General features: G+C 36.5%; 2 protein-coding genes across 3 annotated transcripts; both read right to left on the bottom strand.

Moving 5' to 3' along the window:
* Positions 1–2158: 2158 nt before the first annotated feature.
* Positions 2159–5967, bottom strand: LOC306871315 (Na(+)/H(+) exchange regulatory cofactor NHE-RF3-like). The gene is made up of 9 exons (XM_079419134.1): positions 5909–5967; positions 5205–5416; positions 4872–5073; positions 4638–4774; positions 4259–4463; positions 3966–4162; positions 3388–3615; positions 2858–3082; positions 2159–2715 (listed from the first exon to the last, which is right to left on the bottom strand). Exons 1-9 carry the CDS (start codon positions 5928–5930, stop codon positions 2641–2643), a joined length of 1503 nt encoding a protein of 500 aa, XP_079275260.1. The 5' UTR covers positions 5931–5967; the 3' UTR covers positions 2159–2640.
* Positions 5968–11064: 5097 nt separating this feature from the next.
* LOC306871091 (ATP-binding cassette sub-family G member 4-like) lies at positions 11065–22988 on the bottom strand (the record flags this gene model as incomplete). 2 transcript variants are annotated; one of them, XM_079418782.1, is made up of 14 exons in its annotated part: positions 11065–11290; positions 11369–11487; positions 12463–12621; positions 12851–12951; positions 13156–13324; positions 13395–13493; positions 13585–13730; positions 14752–14866; positions 14996–15119; positions 15254–15399; positions 15535–15585; positions 15884–16016; positions 16114–16231; positions 22760–22988. In XM_079418782.1, 14 exons carry the CDS (start codon positions 22986–22988, stop codon positions 11065–11067), a joined length of 1935 nt encoding a protein of 644 aa, XP_079274908.1. The 2 variants fall into 2 exon arrangements, with proteins under 2 accessions (XP_079274908.1, XP_079274909.1); XM_079418783.1 differs by having other exon boundaries at positions 13395–13490.
* Positions 22989–24241: the final 1253 nt, after the last annotated feature.

Here is a 24241-nt window from a genome sequence, read left to right as displayed (position 1 = left end):
ATCCGGTCATTTCTGGTTTCTGTCAATCTCTAGATTTGATTGATGCATTCATATTTCTGTATCCTTGTTCCACCTGCTTTGCTTGGTTTAAATCAGATCAAACTCAAAAATCTCGCATTGATTTATGGCTAATCTCTGTTTCTTTGATTTCATGTCTCTTGTAGTCTTTCACCACTAACTGATTGTGGTATTGATTTAATACTGAAGCCAAACAATTCTAGAACCTTTAACCCTGGCTACTGGAAATTAAACTGTGCCCTGCTTATTAATGATTCTTACTGCTCCGATATATATATATATATATATATAAAATTAATCAACAATATCAAAACAAGGGCAGATATATCTCCTATTGCCAAATAGGAGCTCCTTAAATTTGAGTGCTGTGACCTCTGTTGATGGAATTCTAGTAAAGGATGTTGTTAAATATCTTGGTATTTATATCTGTAAATCAGACCAAGAAAGAATCTCTTTGAATTTTCATCCTAAATTAGATTCTGCCAAACGTATATTCAGCTTGTGGTTACAAAGAGATCTTACAATTTATGGTAGAATTTTGTTATCTAAGGCTGAAAGTATTTCACGCTTTATTCATCCTTCTATACCCCTTTATATTGATTCTAACACTTGTAAATCTAATGACGCTCTTAATTTTAAATTCATATGGAAAAATAAGGTGGAACACATCAGTAGAAAATCCCTAACACAGCCATATTCAAAGGGAGGGTTGAATGTCTTAGATTTTTTAACCCTAAACCAAATTTTTAAAATAAACTGGCTAAAAAAAAGTTTGAAGGGGAAATCAGTTTGGTTTTGGATTCCTAGTATGATTTTCAAGAGATTTGGAAATTTACAATTCTTGCTTTCTTGTGATTTTAAGTCCACAAGGCTCCCCGTGAAGCTTTCAAACTTCCATAAGCAAGCTTTAGACTCATGGAAGCTAATCTTTCAACATAATTTCCCCCCTCATATTATTTGGAATAATCAGTATGTTTTATCAGCTCGGAAATCTGTTTTCTTCCCTGATTGGTTCTTCAAGGGCATTGTGTTTATATCAGATTTAATAAGCAACAGTGGAGATTTTTATGCTTATGTTGATTTTCTTAATAAATATGGGATAAATACTTCAAAACGGGACTATACTATTCTTATAAATTCCATAAATTCAAGTCTTATAAAATATATTGTAATCTTTGTTTAATTATCCCTCGTTTATTTATTCAAGGGGTTAATATTATGGATAATAAGTGTACAAACTTTGTTACTGCTAATAATATAATTAGAAAGTGGTTGGCACGTTATCCAAATGTTAATTTTCAGAAAGTATGGACCGAGCCAAACTAATTTTTGTTTAACAATAAAATAAAAGAAGTTCATTTTAAAACGATCCATCATTATTACCCCTGCAACAAATATTGAAGTAAATTTATACAAAATCTTTCTCCACTCTGCTCTTTTTACCAAGAAGAGGAAGAATCTCTTTCACATTTATTATATTTCTGTCCCATACTAAACAGCTCTGGCTTCAAATTTCAGCATCTTTACTTTTTGCATTCTTTCGACTATGTAACATTTCTGCGGTTAAGGTTCTCTTTCATTCGGTGGTTTCTGACAGTAGGGAGCTAGAGGATGCCCTGGATTTTATTTGTATGATGGGAAAATTCCACATTCACAAAGCGTGATGCCTTAACTTTAAACCTAATTGTAAAATGTTCTCCTCTGATTTACTCTTGCTTTACTCATCACTTCAAAGAATCTCCTCCAATAAAAAAAGCCTTAAAAACATCCAATATTATAAAAAAAATCACAAAACAAGTTATAACTTTCATGGTTGTAAAATATTTGTATAACTGTGTATGACTGTATATAATTTATTTAGTTATTTTATTTTTTCTTTAATTTGTTGTTTTTATTTATTACTTTTAATTAGTTGTTTTATCCCCCATATGTTCATGTGTCTTTATGCTCTTGTGTTCTTGTTCTGGTGTTTGTTTGTTTCATTCTGATATTGTTAATAAAAAAAATAAATAAAAACTTCATCTTCTGTATTCTTTGATAAAGGGCTATATTATCTTCCATTTGTTAGCCGTGTAAAGGCAAATAGTGTAATTAATTATTTATTTATTATTAATTCAGGACAACAATAACACACAATTTTCCTGAAATATTCATCAGAGACATTTATTTACCACACATCGTTTTTCATTTGTAAGTTTATTGCGGAGGGGGGTTATATACTTGACCCCATTTAAATGATGCATTTAGGATCAAAATGTCACAATGCTGAAATTGTAGTTATAGGTCAAAACACATGTTGAACACATCTTAAAGTACATACAAATATTTCTCAGAGAGAGAGACAGAAATTAACATTGTTAATGTCATCCTGCTATGCTTACTGTATTTTTACATCCAGATACATATCTTAAACATTTACTGTATTCACAGCACTCTGAATGATTATGAATTTTTCAAAGGATTGTGCCCATGCAAGGCAATTTCATACAGAAAAAGTGCAAAATGGTCAGAGAAATTAGCTACCCAGTGAAACTCTGTTTAAACATCATTCTCCGAGTACTGATCTCATTGACACGATCAGGAGGAATGTTTTAATGGCCATACACACTATAACTAGGTGGACTAAGTGCTGTCATCAGAAGAGTCATCAGTCTTCAGTGTTGGAGGTTCAGCAGCACTTGAAACATTTTCCTCCACCTGTAACAAATTCATGAACTTATATAAATAAATTGCACGTGATGAATGATGTTTTTGCTTATGAGTTTTGAAAACTTGCGGTGTGTGTTTTTTAATGCAGTTAATCAGTACTAGGATAGATATACTGTAAATTATTGCATACCTCAGAGATAGGTGCTAGTTTGTTCACAGTGATTGGCTTCCCATTTTTCTTCAGCCAGTCATAACTTTTCTGATCTACTACTAGTAAAGAAAGAGTGTCTCCTCCTCTCTTCACATGTAAGATGACATCCTCCACAGACTCTTCCTCCACATTCTGTCCATTCACCTCCACCACCACATCACCCAGAAGGAGCCCTGACATCTCTCCTGGGCCTTCTGCTGCTACCTAAAAATGTAAAGCAATATGCTGTCATAATAAAAGAAAAGTTCTTTATTCATATTTATTTTAAACTATGTATATTTTACTTATGGTGTATCAAAGCATTATCAGTAGTGTTCTATAATTTCTAACAGATGACACCCTGAATATTAGGCTATATACAATTCAGTATGTGGCCTAGGGCTGATTTTCCAAGCTTCTGTGAAGAATCCTCCACCAATGTGTGAGTCTGGAACATTTCTGTTCAGTCCTAACCTCTGAAGTCAGTATCGTCTAAAGACTGATTTGGCAGTGAATGGGCTTCATTGTACCTGGCTGATGAAGGTGCCAGGTTTCTGTTGGACGCAGGCCAAGTTGAAGCCAAAACCGGCAGAGCCCCTCTCCAGAATACAGAGTCTAACATTAGGATTGATCTGCACATCATCCTGAGGCTCAACAGGGGGCACTGCAGGCTTCGGCATCATTGGGGTTTCCATCATTGGCTCCTCAGGGTTATGAGATGTAACATCCACACAGAACAGCAAGGGAGAAAGGCCCAACTGAGGATAAATAATATGAAGTTTAACAGACGAGTAGACAAACAGGCATAAGGAAATGTTTGAAAATTTGTTGATAAATTCTTCCTTTTATTGAATTATCAGTCTGTCTAATTGTGATTTTTCAGTTAGGGGAACTTAACCCCCTTCCAGGCTTTTTTCTCCAAAAGCAGAAAAATTGAATTACCATCACACACAATATCACATATCCACATCATCACACACTATATTAATATTCACTTTGGTTGATCAAGTCCATAATTAGATCTTTATTCCAGTGACATTTTTTTCTTGCCATTTCAGAAATCAATTTCAAGAAGTGCCCTTAACTGAAGAGTCATCCCCATATTCACCTTAGTGTAGAAGTCTTGGCCCTGAGGTGGCATAGTCGTGAGGGTGACCTGCTGTCCACTCTGTCTGATTTTGCTGACAACTTGATTATGACTTAGTGACTCTGTGGACTCTCCATTCACTTCAAGAAGCATCTCACCTTCTTTAACACTTCCCAGTTCAGCAGGGCTGCCCTTATCCACCTCTCCCACCATGTGGACTGTATAAACCAAACATAAATATACAGTCTGCAATTCATTTGTGTGGCTGTATGCCAGAGCATGAGTGCATGTCAAAGAGTGTGTCTGCCTCTCACCACTGCGTCCCATTCCAGTCTTCTCCTGCCTGAGCAGGAAGCCATACCCTTCTGGCCCCAGCACCAGATGCAGTCTGCGAGGCCGATATGGCATGTTCTCTGCATCAGCCATGGCTGGGAGAATAGGCATTTTCCTACAAGCGTAACTCTTCTCACTGTCACTGTCTATCAACAGCATTGTCATGTGATTCTTGCACTTCTTCACCTGGGGATAGCATCACTTGAGATGAAAGTACACCATAACACCATAAAATATCTAAATGCTACTCGTGACATGAGTTTGTCACTGCAGACTGTTAAATAGTTAATTGTGAGTAAAAAAACTGTAAATGATTTAACATTGCATTATGTAATTTTACTGTAAAATGTCCATGTTTACCATTCTGCTGATGGCAGAGTGTGAGAGTTCAGAGACCATGGCACCATCCATCCAAATCAGCCGGTCCCCTTTCTTCACTCCTGCTCTCTCTGCAGCACCTCCTTTCACTGGGGTTACTGTGAATTTGCCTTTCTCACCTACATCACAGATAAGAGAGTATTTCTACAACAGCATTACAGAAAGGGCTGATTTTTACATTTTTTAGATGCATATATGAAATTACTGCATTTCTACCTTCCACTGGCAGTATGTTGAGGCCCAGGCCAGGTGCCTCTTTCGTGATGTGGCAGAGACGAGGAGGCCTCCATCCTTCTCCACGACTAGCTTTAGCCAGCTCTCTAAGGTCACAACCCTCAGACACAGCCTGCTCGTATTCCGTTTCATCTAACACCAGGAAACATAAGTGTGATCCACTCACCTGAATCCTGTTTGCCACCTGGGAGCGAAACAAACATAATAAAACACTCCATTAGAAACCCTGAGAAAACAAACAAAAAAAACCTAATGCTTATAGCTTGTGCAGTAAAAACATTCAGTAATTACAAAATAAAGGTCATGATCTCTCACCTCGATGTGTTCCACATTGTCGACAAACATCTCATTGACTTCAAGCAAGCGGTCCCCATCCTTGAGCCCATTCCTCTCTGCCACTCCCAGTGAATCCAGCTGTCTAATTATGTGACCCTGCTGCCCTCTTTCCACACGTAGACGGAAGCCAAAGGTTTCTCCTTCTTCCTTCTTCAGCACACACACACGTGGCGAGGGCTTTGACACAGCCTCTGTCAGCCAAAACTAGAATTAAATGACAAACTGTACACTTTACGGTATACTATAATCTATTTGTTACTCCGATAATATAATAATCCTATGCTATAGACTAGGGATTCCCAAGCGTTTTTTTGCTAGCCAAATCTCTTGGATCTAAAATATTTACCATGAGATTTTAAGTTAATATTTTAACAACATGTTTGCATGTTTGTGGTTCTCTGATGTTGGTTAATGGCCACATGACATGTAAACACAGTATTTATTTTAGTTAGTATTTTATTTTTTATGATTAATTAATTATTAGTTTTCATCCTCTCACAAACCCCCTGCAGTTCCCTCATGAACCCCCAGGGGTTACCCTGGTATACAAAACTTCCTTTGTGGTATGAGTAAAAAAAAAGAATATAAAAATAAAAACAAATGACATATAATAGAATAAAATGATTGAAATCCTTAATTGCAACATAGCAGCTAACACTATTAATAACAAAAAACACACTAACCTGTGTCATCTGCAGTCACCATGGCTGGATTGTCTATTCCCTCCTTGGGATTGAAGGTAAACCTCCTTAGTGAACATAAGAACAGGTTAATGATTTAGTTTATGCCCTCTGATAAGTTCTGTACACAACAGCCAATGAGATCCAGTGTACTACCATAAACAAGTCAATAATCCCTCCACGTATGTACTTCACTGACAGATAATACATTTTTAGATAATACACTCAGATGAAGCCATAAGGTGAGGTGTGTCCGTCCATGTGCACACTTATCAAAGCAGAAAGCACAAAGTCAGAAGCTAGAGTCCGTGTGGATGTATGTCTATGAAGGGACATGAGTCATAAAAACATTACTTACTCTGTCAGCTCCATGGCGTCCCATAGCACTGCAACTAAAGTAATGAAAGATAGAGGAACATGATATGTTGACGACCTCACAGCGAGGCCAAACAGACCTCAAATTCCTGGATAAAAACACAGATTCCTAGTTCTGAGTCAAGATCAGTCATTTTGCTTTAAAGATAACATTTAACCTCGGGATTTGACAAACAGATCTTGACTCAGAAAATGTGGCTATAGCTCATCTGCACTGACTTCCCTTTATACTTTAGACTGGTCATCCATAGTGAGAACTTGTGATGTTTGTTAGCCGAAAATAATCAAAATAGTGTTTGCCTTCAGTTGATAGGCTTGGATTAAACATCTTAGTAAAATATGCTTTGGATGATTGCCTTGTTGGCAATACTGAGGCTGCTATCTATTGCCAGTCAACTAGGGATTTTTTTTATTGTTGACAATCACAGCTTTATATCGAGGTACAGTGCATGTCAAGATGAATCACGTCACTGCATTCAGCACATTACTTAGTTCTTAAGTCAATTTTACACATTACTTAGGTCAATTTAAAAACTAGAAATGTAATAAATACGCAGAAATGATACCATAGAGACTGGCTGTATTTTGTCCTCAATAAATGAACAGCCTGTTCAAATCATCAGCATGCAATGTACAAATTTAAATCAAATAAATGGATGAAAAAAAACAGTGTAAAGCATAATAGGTCTACGGTACTTCAAAACAAAAAAATTAGCCAGAGGTACCTGAGCTGTTTCTTTGTCTCATAGTCGGTGGAAGATATAAGTTTCAGGAACACATTGAGATTATATACTTCTCTCATGTGTTCTTTGTCCTGCTCCACTTTTAATGGTTAATCTGACTGTGCGCTCACAAAGAGGGGCATTTTGTTCTTGACCCCTGGGTGTACAACTCACACACAGTCATACTGTCTGTAAATTTCACACCAGCAGTGAACACAACAACATCTCTCACAGAACTTTACTGCATGGTCCTATTGCAAGGACTATTTCTTGATGTATACAATTGCTTAAAAATAGCAAATTGTGAATACATTTTTGTCTAAGTAAGTAATATAAGAGATGGAAGATTGAAGGCTTAAGGAAAGACTCATCCAGAGCTGTCAATGTCTCCTCTCTGAAGGGCACAGTGCTAACCCAACAAATGCAAATGTGCCACGAAAAGAAAGGCTCAGCTAAGATTAAAGTTTTTTATCTTTTCTGAGAGAGTGTGATCAGGATAATTAGAAGAATAATGAAACCAATGTAATCTGACACGGTCTCAAGGACATTCTGAGACCATCCTAATACAATTCAGAGGTCCTGATGGTAATATCAATGGCAGCAGTACCAAGCATTTAGACAACACTTATTACTTATCTGTACAGGTATGGATTCATAACAACATACATTAGAAAAAAAGTGTAATTTATACACTGAATATTCAATCAAATTCAATATAAAGATAAATTTCATCATTTACTCATTCTCATTCATTTGTAAGAATGCTGATAACCAGTTTCAGTTCCTATTGACTTCCAGTTCAATGGAAATCAGTGCATATCAAAACTAACATTCTGCAAAATATCTTCTTTTGTGTTCCACAAAATAAAAATAAAAAATCATACACGTTTTGAACATCACAAGTGTGAGTAAATTAATTTTATTTTTTGGTTGGACAGTCCCTTCAAGCAAGCTGTCCAAATTAAACTGACTACAGGGTTAGAAAATCAAATTTACTAAAATAATACTTTCTTTAAAAAAATGAAAGTTACATAGTATTTGAAATATGTGTAGCCCAGACCACTATAGAGACAGAAATCATTATAAATAGGTGTAGGTAATATATAAATGCATTTATTGTAATCATTTGAACATGGTTTAGCACACATAACTTGCATTTCTGATGAGGCGAACATAATAATTATGCAGCAAAGCTGGGAAGCAAAAAGCAGTAACACTCATTGCTGGGACCTCGCAAAATGTTTTCATACACAAAACCGAATAAACAAAAGTCTTTTTCAATATCTCGAAAATGAATTTGCACTTTACCTGCTTTTTCTTTTTTATTTTCAAATCTGAGAGAGAACCGTCAAATGCTTCTTATTCGTGAAGGCATGCATTCTGAGTAACAAAAAAAAAAACGTGATTTTGCTTAAAGAGAAATGAAGATAATTAAATATGTGTGAAATATGATCTCATTCAGGTGTCTCTCAACATCTTTCAGCTGAGACTCCACATACAGAAACCCATAGACACATACTAATGACACAGACACGCAAAATGATGATTTGTACACAATAGTGATTTGACAAACGACCACTGGAAATATACTGAATATTCAAGGATTAGATAGGACATATCACTCACTAGGCACAGAACAATACTATTGCTATTAGAAACGGGTATTACCCAACTCTCTACGCTAGATGTCTGTGTACCATTAGAAGACAGATTCTTGATGGTGAACATTTCCTTACTCTAAACCTCTCCACTGACTCAAAAGGAAATAGAAAATGTACCACTCTTTGTCTAAGCAATATTGAATACTGGATTGTTGACCGTTGAGCAGCTAATAGCTTCATTGATCTCTTGCTCTAAAGCAGCTCTTCTGAAAATGGGGCCTGTGCTCCTGCAAAAACATCCACAACCATGAGCTGGCCTAGTTTTTCCCTGGGTATACCATATGGCAAATGAGCAAAAATGATTTTACAGCAGCAATTCTACAATTGCAGAATGACCAAAAGATCATCTTTAAAGCTGTGTGCAATGTTTCGGTGGACAGATTGTTCTAGAAAAAGAGCAACCGTACCTTACAGTACTATGTGTTACAACTAAATGCTACTAAATGCAAACACATTCTGGAGGCTGTCTTCCTACCTATATATCACATTTTTACCACTCACATGGCTCAAAACAGAGTCAGCTCACCCAATGGTTACATTCTAAACCAATACAAATATGTCCTAAAATAAACCCGCTGCAGATTTTTCAATAATTTGGGGAGTATTTTTTTGGATTACGACACATGTGCAACACAAATTCCTCATTCACAACGTATTTTTTGTTGAAAAAAAAAGAGATCTGAAATCTGTTTTGATTTCAAATTCGTCATGCATTTTCCACTCCCTTTTCCAGAATTGCATGTCATATTTTCAGATATAAAAATAAAATTAATTACAAACAAATGTGCAGAAAAGTTCCAATAAAACAACATCAACAAAAGTGCATACATGTATTTACAATCTCGCTTAAAGCATAACATATACTTTTCTTTGTGTATATACTCAGATTATTAGTAGTCTTCATTATATAAGGAGACGTTAACACATAGCAGGACTCAAAAAGATTTCCAGAGTAGCACTGAGTCAACTGTGAAGATGTTTGCATTGCATTGCGGTATTGAATAGCATGGCTGCTAGATGGGAGAAGCAGGGAAGTGGAAGTGTACATCCCCTTGTTTGGATTACAGGTCCAAACAAGAGATTTATCCATCCAGAAAAGCGCACCACACCATTGAAGATGGCATAAAGTGTTCATCCAGCATCTCTATCCAGGTGTATGACTGTGTCACTTGCAAATAACTGCAAATGTCCTGACATCCTCAGCAGTGCAGATTAAGTGCCCAGGAAACAGTCGTGAAAAGAAGCAAAACGAAACAGGCCATTGAGTGCTATTTCAACAGTAATGAATGTTCGCATAAGATGTTCAATAGGATTACAATTGCAAATGATTTTCTGACTTGATATGTGTCGCTTTTGGCTAAATGCAGTCAGTTCGGTGGTGCTTTGTGATTAGCTGATTCACATATTTTTGGTCATTGTATGGAGTTATTGTACTATACAAGTTCAAGGTTTGATCCCTCCTGATGAAAACGAGAGAGCAAAAGCCCACAAACTATTGTCTGTTTCTCTCTCAGGATACCACAGAGGCAGTTGTCAGAGAATTCAAGGTAACAAGACATATTGACACTGACAAAATGCCAAAATGCTTCTCAAGCAAGGTATTGACCCTCAGAAAAAAAAAAGATAGGCAGTTCACATCAAGGGCACTTGCTGCAACATTCCTTAAACGGTTAGATTTAGGTTGACATTGATGCTTTGCCCAGAATTGCCTTGGGAGATCATTAAAGTCTTAATTTTCAGCAGAAGATATTATTCTCCTCAAATTCAGTGTATTGTGGGAAGACAAAAATGGAATTGAAGATACGCTGGTTGGACGATTCATTCTCATAGTCTGTAATATCCCAAACACCTCAGGCACAGGTCTCACTTCGGCTGCTTGTATGTCCTAAAGCACCCCAAGCATGCAGTGCACTCTCTTCCGAAACACATTTTAATGATGTTCTTAACGTTCTTCAGTCTGAATTAAATGCATGAACAGGGAGACAATGTGGTGATCCTTCAGTATGGTATAAATAGACTCTCATGTTGCCTGTTGGCCAATCCACATGCTATTGGGAGCTGTCATGGGATTGTCATTATAAATACATCCAGTCCTGTCAATAGAGACTCATGCTTCAAAGTTCAGTCACGGATAAAATGCATATACACTGTTACTGCATGGAATACATTCAAAAATGAAAACTAAATAAAACAAAAAAATCTATATTAACTTGCTTTTCTATACTTAGAGAATCAAAAATATTTTTCAAGTAACAAAAACTGAGGATAAATGTTGCACTGCCAAATAATGGCCCTGTAATCAATGTGCATTGACTTCTGTGTTCATTGCAAAAAGATCGTGCATTTATGAGAGTTTATGTGTATGTGAAATTAAATGTATGTCTGATGATGAGTTTTGGCCCTAACGCTCTGACTTGACTTTATAACGCAGAACTAGGTAAGTGGCAAGTCTCAGAACTAAGAAGAACACCCCCAGCACTATGAAGTCCACGTAGAGCTTAGCGTCCTCCACATCCAGCAGCTGCAGCACCTCTTCTGGTTTCTGGAACTTGCACACCACGCCGGGACACTCCAGCTCTGAGCGGTTCATACCATAGATAGAGAGGATCACACCCTCAAAGCCATATCTGTAGAGGGAGAGATTTTTTTGTGATTAGAGGATGATTGCTTGTTAAGGATTGTTATTGTCATGGCTCTTGACCAACCTGACATATGATAAATAGGAGCTCCACTGAAGGTATTTGGGGATGGTGTCAAAGTTGACAAAGAAGCCAGAGAACAGAAGGACTGGGATGGCAGAGACTGGACCTACGAATGTGGCAACCTGAAATTGCAAAATACATCGATGTGTGTTAAAGCAAGGGATTTCAATTTAGAGGTTAATTTTCATAATTTGATGGAATTTTACTAAATGTAAATTTTAAGGTTGTCAAAATTAGAATATTAATTGTGCTTAACGCAGTAAATTTTCCTGCAAAACATTAAATCCCAATATTATTATTGTCTACTTGTGTTGTCCAAAGATTGTTTGAAGTTCTGAAAATACTTATTAATCAGATAAATTATTTCATTTATGTTTGAAAACCCCTGTGTTACATGTACATTTTCATCTTTGCATAATTAAACATTTATACGGTACAACAGATTGCACAATACACATTTTTATATATATCTAAATCAAAAATAGGTTTATTTATACTTTTTTTGTTTTGTTTTATACGTCAGAACATATTATTTATTTATTATTTTAATTTTTATTAATATTTCTTTCAGCATGAATGCATTAAATTGATCAAAAGTGACAGTAAAGACATTCATAGTTACAAAATGTTTCATTTTCATTTAAATGCTGTTCTTTTGAGCTTTCTATTCGTAAAAATGTATTACAGTTTTTACAAAAATATTAAGCAAAAAGTGTATTCAACAATATGCATATGCAACACTGCTACACTGCTAATAATAAGAAATGTTTATTGAGCACCAAAATCAGCATATCAGAATGATTTCTGAGGGATCATGGAGCATGTTACACTTTAGACTGGAGTAATAGAATAAAAATTCAGTTTTCAGCCATCACATGAATAAATCACATTTCAAAAACTATTCAAATAGATAACTGTTATTTTAAATTGTAATGATATTGTAATGATATTTCACAATATTACTGTTTTATGTAGTTTTGATCAAATAAATGCAGCCTTGGTTAACATAAGAAACCTCTTTAAAAAAAAAAACATAAAAAAATCTTACTGACACCAAACTATTGAATGTTACCACCACTGTTTTGAAGTTCTCATACCTGCAGGGAGGTTGACGCAGCTCCAATGAGAAGCCCCAGAGACTGAGCCACTAGGGCAGTGGAGGTGGACAGGGCCATAAAGAGAAGATATCTGCCTGCCTCTGGAGGCTGATCTGTCATCCAGTACACTATACTGCAGTACATTATCGGACAAATTACCTGGAAGAGACAGAGGAGCACTCATGTTCTGACATTTGGATTCTACCTGGGGCACATGAAATGATTTGAAAAGTGGGACAGACACAGTAAAGCATTGGTTGACATGTCCCCCCTCTACATTTAGAACTGTTAGAAACTTTTGAAGTCCTTCCAATCAGTTAGAACAGTGGCTTCTCCCTTCGATTTAACATTATAGCATGTAAAGACAGAAGTAGGTAAACAGAAGTACCTGGAATGGAATGTCAGCCATGGTCTTGGCCAGGTAATATGCCTTTAGGCTGTACCAATAATTAAGATACTCCCTTATAAACACAGACATCTCCAGTGGAACTGCAAGGGAAATACATCATTGCATCAGTGCCTAATTCAATCCGCTCCACTGATTCTGTAAAGACCATAATTCTCAATCAAGCTATTAAGAGCGCTTCTAATCCATCACAAACCAAAAAAGGTTTATTAATCAATCATATTAAATATATTTTCCATGCTCATAAAGAATCAAGCACACACACACAAACACACAGATTGTCTTACATGTCAGGACGGTGGGCATGAGTGCAGCAAACATGAGAAACAGCATGGAGAAGAACAGGAAGCCTGTGTTGTTGAACACTTTGCTGGCATCATTTCCAATGTTTAGGTACAGCAGACCAATCAGCACACCGATACACAGGTGTGACATCACCCTCAGGTGGGTTAATACCTGAACACACACATTTCTTTAGCATTTAATATATTAGACACAGCCGATAACAATAGAGGACAATTCTTACCGTGTCCCTGCATATAGTAATGAAGGTTCTCTTGAAGAGGATGCAGAACTGTGTGAGGGTACTGGTGTCAAAAGTGTGCTTCTCAATGTAGCCTGAATCCTGTATGAATACACATGACAATAGAGGTGGGCGGGTCAGAGACTGATAAACAGACTGATTTTGTTGGTGAGAGTGTGTGTCCATCGCTCACATTATAACACTGGGAAGGACAGGATGTGGTGGCGTCGTTCTTGTCACTGGAGTTCTTCTTGCCCTCATCTGAGCACAGGCCTCCCTGAACCGCCTCGAAGAGCACAGGGTTCAGATCACCGTACTCTCCTGAGGCGACCTCGATTACTGCCAGCAGAGAGACAGCAATTCATACACATGCTGAATGACTGACTAATAGACAAGAGCAGCTGAAAACAATTAAGAAATCTTTGAAAGCGCTGAGAGGATACAATATATTACTAATATTACATTATGATCAATCAATCAATCAATAACAATTACGAATAAATGTAAATTAGAAGATACAGTACTTTTTAATTGTTTGGGTCGGTATGATTTCTGCATATTTTTGACCGAAATCTCTTATGCCCATCAACACTGCATTTATGCAATCAAATATACAGTAAAAACAATAGTATTTTAAAGGTATTATTACAATTTAAAATAACAGTTTTCTGTTTTAATATATTTTATGAGAAGAGTGAGATGATTTTCACTCGCAGCTGTGCCACTTAATACTTCTGTGGAAACCATGATACATTAAAATAGAAAGCATTTTTTAAAAAGAGCAGCATTTATTTAAAATATACTTTTTTGTAACAATGTATATGTTTCTACTCGAATTAATCAATTAACTGCTTTTGCTAAATAAATGTATTAATTTCTTTTAAAAAATTGTACTGACTCCAAACTTTTAAACAATACTGTATATTTATTCTCTTTATTTATTATTCCAAATGTATATATTATATTTTATTATAACAATATGGCAGCTGAGGGCTGACCTGTCCTGTGTAGAATAAAAAAGCATAACCTATACATGATTGAATTGTTTAACTAAAGTGAGGGTAAAATTTGTACATATTAAGTATTTTAAGCATTTCATTTTTAAGAAAAAAATTACAGTTAATTACATATTCACATAAAAATATATGTTTGTTCATTCATAATCTCTCTGACAAACTAAAGCAAACAAATGAGGCAGAAACGAATCTAATGTAGAACCCACAAACTGCTACATTAGTGCTATATAATATGTTTCAAACACAAATAGAGAGCACACATAAAGATCTATTTCTAGCTGCATATCTATTTCTATCTATCACGTTCTCTCTTACACACACACACACATACACAGTAGACCTACTAAAGTCTGCAGGATTGTGGTACGTGGGGCAGTGGAGTCCAAGGTTTTTCAGGTAGGGGATAAGGTTTGGTACTGTTCCCTTATATATACACTGACCTTGACTCAGGATATAAAGCTGCAAAGAAAAACAGACCGAGTATTAAACAGGAACATGAACACACTAACATCCTCACACACTAAATATGTCCTTTAACCCAGAAACACATTTTCACAGTACAATATCATTTTCAAATACAGCAATTACCTTGTCAAACATTTCAAATAGTTTAGCACTGGGTTGGTGGATGGTACAGATGATGGTTCTACCTCCCAGAGCCAGAGATTTCATCAAGGACACCACTTGGAAACAAGATGCACTGTCTAGACCACTAACACACAGAGACAATCACACGTGCACGTTTAGGGATATAAAATGGAAATGTTTTGCAAAGGAGCAATATTACTGCAAACGTTAAATTTTGAACTGATCATGTTTAAGAATAAGGCTGTGTGTAATGGGTACCTGGTAGGTTCATCAAAAAACATGACAGGTGGGTTATTGACCAGCTCCTGAGCAATAGCCAACCGTTTACGCTGGCCACCCGACAGAGAAATGGTGCGAGTTTGAGCGCACTCCTGCAGTCCTAATGCTGTGAGGATCTCATTCACCTGTCACACATTATATCATTATTTGGCTAATAAATGCATAAATGCAATGTCACCATATAACCACAGTTTTTATAATTTCCTAACAGAACACATATTTTCTGCACATACAGTAAAGCGATGCCACAAAAAACTTACCAGCTCTTTTTTCACTTCCATGTTTTCGTTAAGTTTAAGGTTAGCTGAAACCTAAACAAAAAAGAAATATTACAGTAAATAAGGGGCAATGTACAATCAACTAGTCATTTTCATAAAAATATCATCCTGAAGATTGGGTTGTGATAATGAACAAATGAGAGCCCATAAAATATTGATTTGAGTTGAAGTTACAGAATTATTTTAGAGAAAGAGAGCTTAGTGATTATTATGCAAATGTTGTCCACAGATGGCAGCGACTGACCAATCAGAATCAATTATTCTAGAGCGCAACCTACTGATCATTAACATATGATAGAAAACTTCTCATTTCACACACGCAGACACACACCATCATTGCCTCTCGTGTTGTTAGATTTGGCAGTAGCATGTCATCTTGCATGATATAACACGACATTTTTCTGAAGGTGCGGAGGTCACGGGGTCGCCCATTTACCAGGATCTGACCTTTCATGCCTGTCTCTCTGCAGAAAGAAGGGATACGAGACAGATAACTTGATGAGTATAAAAAGAAAGGCTAGAAAGTGATAAACAGGAACCAAATTCTGGAACTTTCCTTACCTGTAACCGGCAAGAATGTTCATGAGAGTGGACTTGCCGGCTCCCGAGGGTCCCATAATTCCGATGAGCTCCCGACTGCAGAACTTTCCAGACAGACATTTCAGAAGGGCCTTAAATCCTGCACACAGCATTTTGGGTACATCCTGTTTATTAGAGTTAGAGCTACCAGCTGCCAAATTAAATGCATGACAGAGTCAGTTGGCATCAAATGCATGTAGGCTTGAGAAAACACTGCAGTATAATAATATCATAACCTGTGAGCTATTTGATTGAACTTAAGTGAAGTACTTTGTACTCAATGTACTTTGATTATGCAGTCTAGAAAAATAGTAACCCTCAAGTAATGTCCAATACAATTAATTAAACAACAGAATAAAACAATTACGAGTTAAACCATCATCCAACTGTGCTATTATAACTATTTTCATTGGAAAAGAAATTACACTGATTCATTTCATTTTGAACACATTATGTGTTATGATATAATAATGAACAATGCAATAACTTACATCAATAATCAGATACACCGCAGAGTAATAAACATCAATGAATGGAATTTATATTGTGTAGTACAATATAATACACTAAAATTGTTACTTAATGTAGGTAACAAAAGAATAAACAGTTGAAATTGCCCTTTAGATTGATGGATAGAAATTTTTCAACATATTTTTTTACATGAACAAGTTTGAGATCAAACAATAATTGGCAACAGTAATTGACCCCTGTTTCGAAGACCCCCTTGTTATTGGCCTGAGCCATACAATGACTCTTATCTCTGCCTCAAGAGGGAGACAGAAACTTGGGCTGCTATTGACACTCTTAATAGCTTCATTTATGTCATTTTATGTATATACACTACTGTTAAAACTTGGGGTCAGTAAAGTTTTTTTTAAGACTTTTATTCAGCAAGGATGCATTAAATTGATTAAAAGTAAAGTACTTTTTTTTCCCAACTTCGTATTCATCAAAGAATCCTGAAAACACATATACATATCCACAAAAACAGATATCTATAAAAATTGCACAAGAGTTTAAGAAGGAATAAGATATAATGCAGTGACTGCTAAAAATTCAGCTGTCATTACATATATTTGAAATATTATTTATTTAAAAATATATTAAAATAGAAAAGAGTTATTTTAAAATGTAAACATATTTCACATTATTATTAAAGGCAGCTTTTGTGACCATAAGAGACTTCTTTCAAAAAAAAATATTACTGACCCCAATTATATTTAAATGCTACTGCTGCAGTTTTATGTAGCTGAACCTTAACCTTTTCAGCTTTACATGAATTCAACTAAATATTGTATTTATGTTCAATGAACATTTTTATTTTTATTTATTTTTTCCCACAAAAACAAAATAGTTTGAGATTAAACAGGAGCCATTACAGTAGTGTCCAGACCCCACTTAGGACTACAGATGCCCATGAAGATCCCTAGTTTATGTTATATGTGTTGTCTTCCAATTTATCTGTGTTTCTCTTTATATTTCAGTCACAGCCTCGAGTCATTAGTGAAGCACTCTGATTGCTCCCTCTCTCTCCCTCCTTGCATTTCTCTGTCCTTTTCTATGTTTGCATCATGGAAGATTTGATGCAAGATGAGTGACAGAATTGAGAAGAAGAAAATGAAAGAGAGTGACAGGTCCAACACCCCACATCGCCCTATAATTTCCTGTACGATTCTCTGAATATCAATGATCTGTGGCATGCATGAGTATAAAATGCTGATAACTCATCCACAAATGATATGCTCTGCATCCTGTAACTAATAATTCATCTTTAGATTTTGCTACATGCTGACGATGTGTAACCTGAGTATCAATCTGCTCATGCATTCATCCTCTTCTCCATCTATGGCATGAGTTAAAAACAAACAGCACTGCGTGAGATCTCTTACATAGGCCGGTGCTACAGTATGAGCTGACCTGGGCTCAGTCTGAGAGTGCTCTTGGAAAGCTTAAGCACATTTAATCAATAGATGCATCCATGCCGTTTGTGGTTATGTGCTGGTTATGTGCTGATAAGGAAGAAGACAACCATCAATCTGCTAGCAATATGGTCTTGTGTTAGAAATGTACACCTTTACAGGTGTTCTGTTCTGAGAGGATATAATAGTAAAAGTAAATATTTATAATTAATTACAATCTAAATATTTTTAAAATCATCTTTAAAAATCATAAATTTAAAGGCAAACTCATTTTTTTTCTCTATATTAAAAAAGTTTGATAACACTAGGAACCAATTCTCACTATTAACTAGTTGCATATTAGCATACCTATTCTCTACATCCCTAATCCTACCCAATACCTAAACTTAACAGCTACATTACTAACTATTAATAAGCAGCAAATTAGGAGTTTATTAAGGCAAATTATGTAGTTAATTGTTTGTTAATAGCAAGAATTGGAACCTAAAATAAAGTGAGGCCAAATATGAAAAAAAAAAAAAAAATTCTACATGGAGCAGGTTGCTATGGAGACCCACACATGATGTGCAGAAATAATACATATCGTAGTTCCAAATTAATGATATAATTTGAGGTAAATCTTAGTCATGTTGTACTTGTTCCAATGTTTTAATGTTGTTAACTCTTGGTTAAATTGATTTAACCTAAAACAAGGGAACAAATTAGTACAACAGAGCAACAATTTACCTAAAACAAGGAAACAAATGAATTTGTGGGAATTAATTATTGATTTGTGGCCAAGATTTCTTGTTTTTTTATTACTCATCACATCATATGCGGGGCTCTTTAAATTGGCTGCCACATTGAAATCACATGACCAACAATATACAACTCACATTATTTTGGGAACCTTCCTATTATCAGACACTTCTGCTCACTGAATAAATGAATCATTTCTAACTGTTAAGCATAGATGGATTAACACTTTCTGGTGCCCCTGGGCACTAATACCTGCAGTGCAAATTTCCCATATGGTTAATCCGCCTGTGTGGGAATGAAGTGACAGAATGAGATAATTGTCAAAGTAAAATAAAATGCATGACAAATCCTCACTTTTAAATATGAATAATTTGCTCTGATGTTGCGAAAGATGTAACGTTAATGTACAAACTGCAGGCTGTGTGTGCTAATAACTGAAACACTGAATAAATTGAACAGTGATAGAATTCTCCTTTACAATTTATCCCCTCAAGCAAGCTTACAAAATCACTTATTCTGCATTACAACAAACAAGTACAAAGTCTGAAGGTAGTATATGTGTAAAATAGATGCGCTGAACTCAAACGGAATAAAATATCTGGTGTGCTACAAGAGTGTCTTTGGGTTAATTAGCTGCTATTAAAGTACAGGGACAGCCTCTCTGGAGATCCGTGAGATCCGTGTTCAAAAGCATAATAGTCGCAGAGCAGATTGTTAGCAGCCCTGTGCATTACCCATAAGTCTAACTTTACCACTGAGCTTTTTGCATATGCACTGGTATTGCATAACAACTGTGCAAGCCATGTATGCTACTTCCCAAAGGTTCAGAACAAGGCAACCATCCAAAATCCAGAATGTTTATGACTCAACACGTTCCAAAAGCTGTGAGAGAGGAGGAACAGAACAAGGGATAAGAAATTGCAGGAAGATAGAGCAGATAAAATATGACAGGTGAACAGGCGTCCAGAGGGAGAGACAAAGTGGAGAGAGAGGAGCCAAAGGTAATACAGAAAAGCAAAAACACAGACGGATCAATAAAGATGAGAGGCTGGGAGACGGAAAACAGAGCGAAGAGGCAGTATGACATCTAAGGAGGAGGGTTAAATGGCAGGAAAGCCACACACAGCTTGTATTCATCCATCAAAAATGAAACCATCAGCCTGAACATCACTATTAATCTATCTGCTCTGCTCGTACTCACATACATTATCATGCAGAGCTTAGAGCAGTACTTAGAGAGGAACAATACGTCCTTCACAACGAAATCTCCCACATGACTACATAGACTGCACAGCAATGAAACGGAGAAGAAAACAACATGGTAAATCCAGCATTCAAGCAAATATATTTCAGTTCATATAAATATCCATGCCAGTTCAGGCTGGTTTATACTGGTGAAATCATACATCTATAACTGCTGATACATAAATTGCACATGAAAGAGCATGTTTCTCAACAGATGGAACAACAGAGGGACTGTATAATGAAGTATGAGGTAATAATGAAAGAATGGCATACTAATGTATGAGGTGCTAACTCAGGAGCACCATAATGAGGTACACCATTCAAACATAAGGAACATATACGAGTCTCAGGAGTGGCCTCCTCTCAGTGTCATAGAGATCACCACAGCGTGATTCACCATCTTCAATTTAGTAAGGGCACATGTGTGCACCTGCGAGACTTTGATACATCTGTCTTGTGTGTGTGCTTGGCTTGTGCCGTGTGTGTGTATGTGGGTATGTGTGGGTGGAGCTCCGCATGCTGAGGACATGAAGCTATAGGAACTGCTGTGCGTGCAATAGCCAGCATTAACACAGCACTGCACCAGCTTCTCCACGCTGCTTACTGGATAAAATACATGGAGTAGATAGAGAGGGAGAAAGACAGGAGAAGACAAAGACATTATGAGATTTTGGTGGTATGTACTGAAGTTTCACAAGCTGGCAAAAAAATTTTTATATAAAGGAAGTTCTAAAGAGAAACAACGAGTACTGTGAAAATAATTTAAAGATAAAATGAATAATTTCCATGAGCCCATTTCCAGCATTTCTTCTGCAATCTCCTCAGCTTGTCTTTAGCTATGTTAAAGTTCTGCATAGTTCTCCATGTAGCTTCCCAAGGTGTGTCAACTAAACATTTGTATGACATTAATGGATATACTACTGCTGATAGTCAGTTCTCTCTCTTATCTTATCTCATGTGCTACACAGAAAAACCTATCCAGTTTCATAAAACCAGCCTATGCTGCAGAGCAAAACCACCATGTACAATGAATCACTGGAACCAAAGGGGGGGGGGGGGGGGGGGGGGGGGGGCATGGGTGGTGTAGAGGAAGAGTGTCCTTTATCAATAAAGTGTGTGTTAGCATACGCGTGTGGGCTGATTTCATCCTGAGCAGGTTTAGCTAGGCTAGGCAGTAGACAGCTGAGCAGCATGTCTGGGGAAGTGAATTATTTACTATATCTTAAGTCTGCTGAGAACAGCACTCTGCAGTCCAGGACATAGGATGGAGTGTGTGAGGGGCTAATAGTATTATGCCCGTGTGTACTTGTGCATACATATGTGTGTTTGTGTGCCGTGAGTTTGGTGTTACGTATAGCTATCTGTTCAATATTGCAAAGTAAACCCCGGGCAGGGTCATTATGACATGGATGCGCCAACTCACCAAGCAAATAAAAAAGAGGGTATAAAATATTAATCTGAGTTGAAATTATTTTATAACCTTACCTGCAAATTATATAAAAGCTTCCTCTTAGAAAACAGTTGTCCATAACAATCCACAAACTAGCAACTAGATGAACAGTGTAACAATATCACAATAAACAGTAACACTTTATTTTGATAGTCCGCTTTAGACATTCTACTAACAGTAAGTAACTTTGCAACTACATGTCAACTAGCAGTCATTAGAGTATTAGTAGACTGTCTGTTTAATATCTTCTAAGACTTTATTTTGATGGGTCCACAACATACAACATACTGAGTATTAGAAACTTTGCAAGTGTATGTCAGCTTATTCTACTAACCCTAAACCTACCCTACTGAGAGTTAGTAGACATGTAGTTGCAAATTAATGAGAATTAGTTGACATGTAGTTGGCATATATTTACAAAGTTACTTAGTAGAATGTCTAAAGTGGACTATTGAAATAAAGTGTAACCCAATAAACTCCTCAAAGGCATAGTTCACCCAAAAATGAAAATTCTGTCATTAATTACTCACCCTCATGTTGTTCTTCACCTGTAAGACCTTCACTCATCTTCAAAACACAAATTAAGATATTTTTGATGAAATCTGAGAGCTTTCTGATCCTGCATAGACAGCAACGAAGATGAACAAAGGTTTTAAGTCTAATAACAGAATTTGAATTTTGGGGTGAACTAGGTCATTTTACAGTTACAGAAATACAGATGAGATAACTGAGATGGCGCAAGTATCATTTGTATGAAACAAGAGTGTAAAATACCACGGTGTGAAAGTAGCATGGTTTTATTACCCGGATGAGCTGGCATTGCCATGGACGACGGAGATATGACACCTGAGAGCAGCGATCGACCAATCAGATTTGAGTATCCCAGAGAGCCTTGTAATATATTTAATTAACAAATCTTGATTTCTGACATTATAAAGGTTTAGCAACAGACAACCACATAAATAAGTTGTTGTCAGTACAGTGTTTTATGTTTGCATAATTTTGTTTCCTGTTCTTTGGTTGGAAGTGATAAATACTGTAAATCACTGGATCACTTTTATTTTCATAGGCAGCAAAAGGAAAATAATTGTCAATGTATTGATTTCTGACACAATAGAAATCTCATAGGTAAATTGTATACAAATAATACTACCTGGCAAACACAAAAATCATATCAATTCTGTAATCACTTACTTTCAGTTATGCTTCCAAATTTAAGCTTCACTTTACTGTAATCATCACATAAGCTTCATAAGCTTGGGGATTCATGTTTTACCTCGCCTCCTCCAACAGGGCCCCTCACGGATGGTGTAGGAGAGCTCTGTAAACTCCAAGTCCACTGCTGAACGCCGAGGCAGGTGAGAAAACCTCTGGGCCTCTGTGATATGGTTCTCTACCTTCTTCAGGTGGGTCAGCATGGCAGCATCTGGAGGGGCTCCTCCAGTACGCTTGGTCTCCTCCATGGGAATGGAAACAGACCCAGGCTCTAAGGACTTCGCAGCCATACCAAGAGCCTGGGAAATGTGGGTGGTTGTAATGAAAGAAAATGAGAAATTTTGTTATAATGTGTAATAATGGAACATTTGTACAGAAGCATAGGAATTTCTTTAATCGCAAAACTACAATCTGCAATCTGCAATCAAATCTACCCCAAATGCAATCTGTTCACACATACACTTGCAGGGGAGAATATAGCTTTGATGAGTGGTGTGTAATTTCCCGTCTGTGATACATGTGAGGTTGAGCTGGAGAAAAGGAGGAACATTCACTCATTCTCAGCACATTACATTCTGTTTTAATGACGTGTTTTAGGTTAGGCCAGTTGAATGGCATTAGGACACTAACTATATTACTCCCAGACCATCTAGAAAGATGTTATTAGGAGCATAAAATCAGTGACAGAGGAAGCATCTGCTCAGACATTAGAGTTATCCACTTGGAGACAGTTTCAGTTAGAAGAGTAATTACCCTTGAAGCCTATGGAATTTGATGCCAGCTTTTGAAGCTTTGATGGAAACCTTTTTTCACTTTTGCAGGGGAAGCTCTCAACAAACAAGCTGACAAGAGTACAGCTGACTACTGAGTCGAGCATCTCTTTATTTCCTATATTAATATTTTTTTGTACATTTCAATAGAAATGCAGAGCTTTCCTGAGTACAATATGTCCTATTCTTTATTTAGATAATCTAATATGATTTTTAAAGAATTTTATATTGGATTTTCACATTTTCCTGCTGGATGTGGGAAGGCTGTAATGGGAAGGTTTAATTCCAGAAATGTTGTGAGGAGTAAGGATCTGATTACAGCCTGACAACAGTATAGTGCTGATTCACATGAACTTTCTGAATGACATAGAATACAAAAATGCCACACACACAGTGTACACAAATACAGTAAATTATATCTCAAAAGAAGATTTTAATAGTCTAAAGAACCTTTTTGTGCAATGGAAAGGTTCTATATAGATGTTTAAGGTTCTTCATGGAAACAAAGATGCCAATAAAGAATCTTTATTTTTAAGAGTGCAACTTGATTAGTCTACAGCACACAATAATTGCATTACACAGAATGCAGTACACAAATACGTTTCTGTAAGAATATCAGCATTTAATTAAAAATCACCACTCAGATTCAATGACACTGACACTGGAAAACATTGCACTGAGCTACAGAGGTACTAACAGTACTGACAGCAATGCGAATGTGGAATCCATATGAGTTATTGTATTTCACGTCAATGAGAATGCACTTAGGCTGC

The sequence above is a fragment of the Barbus barbus genome (assembly GCF_936440315.1).
Source record: "Barbus barbus genome assembly, chromosome: 6".
Taxonomy (NCBI): Eukaryota; Metazoa; Chordata; class Actinopteri; order Cypriniformes; family Cyprinidae; genus Barbus; species Barbus barbus.
The sequence above is the reverse complement of the archived record's forward strand: the minus strand, read 5'-3'. Positions and strand labels throughout refer to the sequence as shown.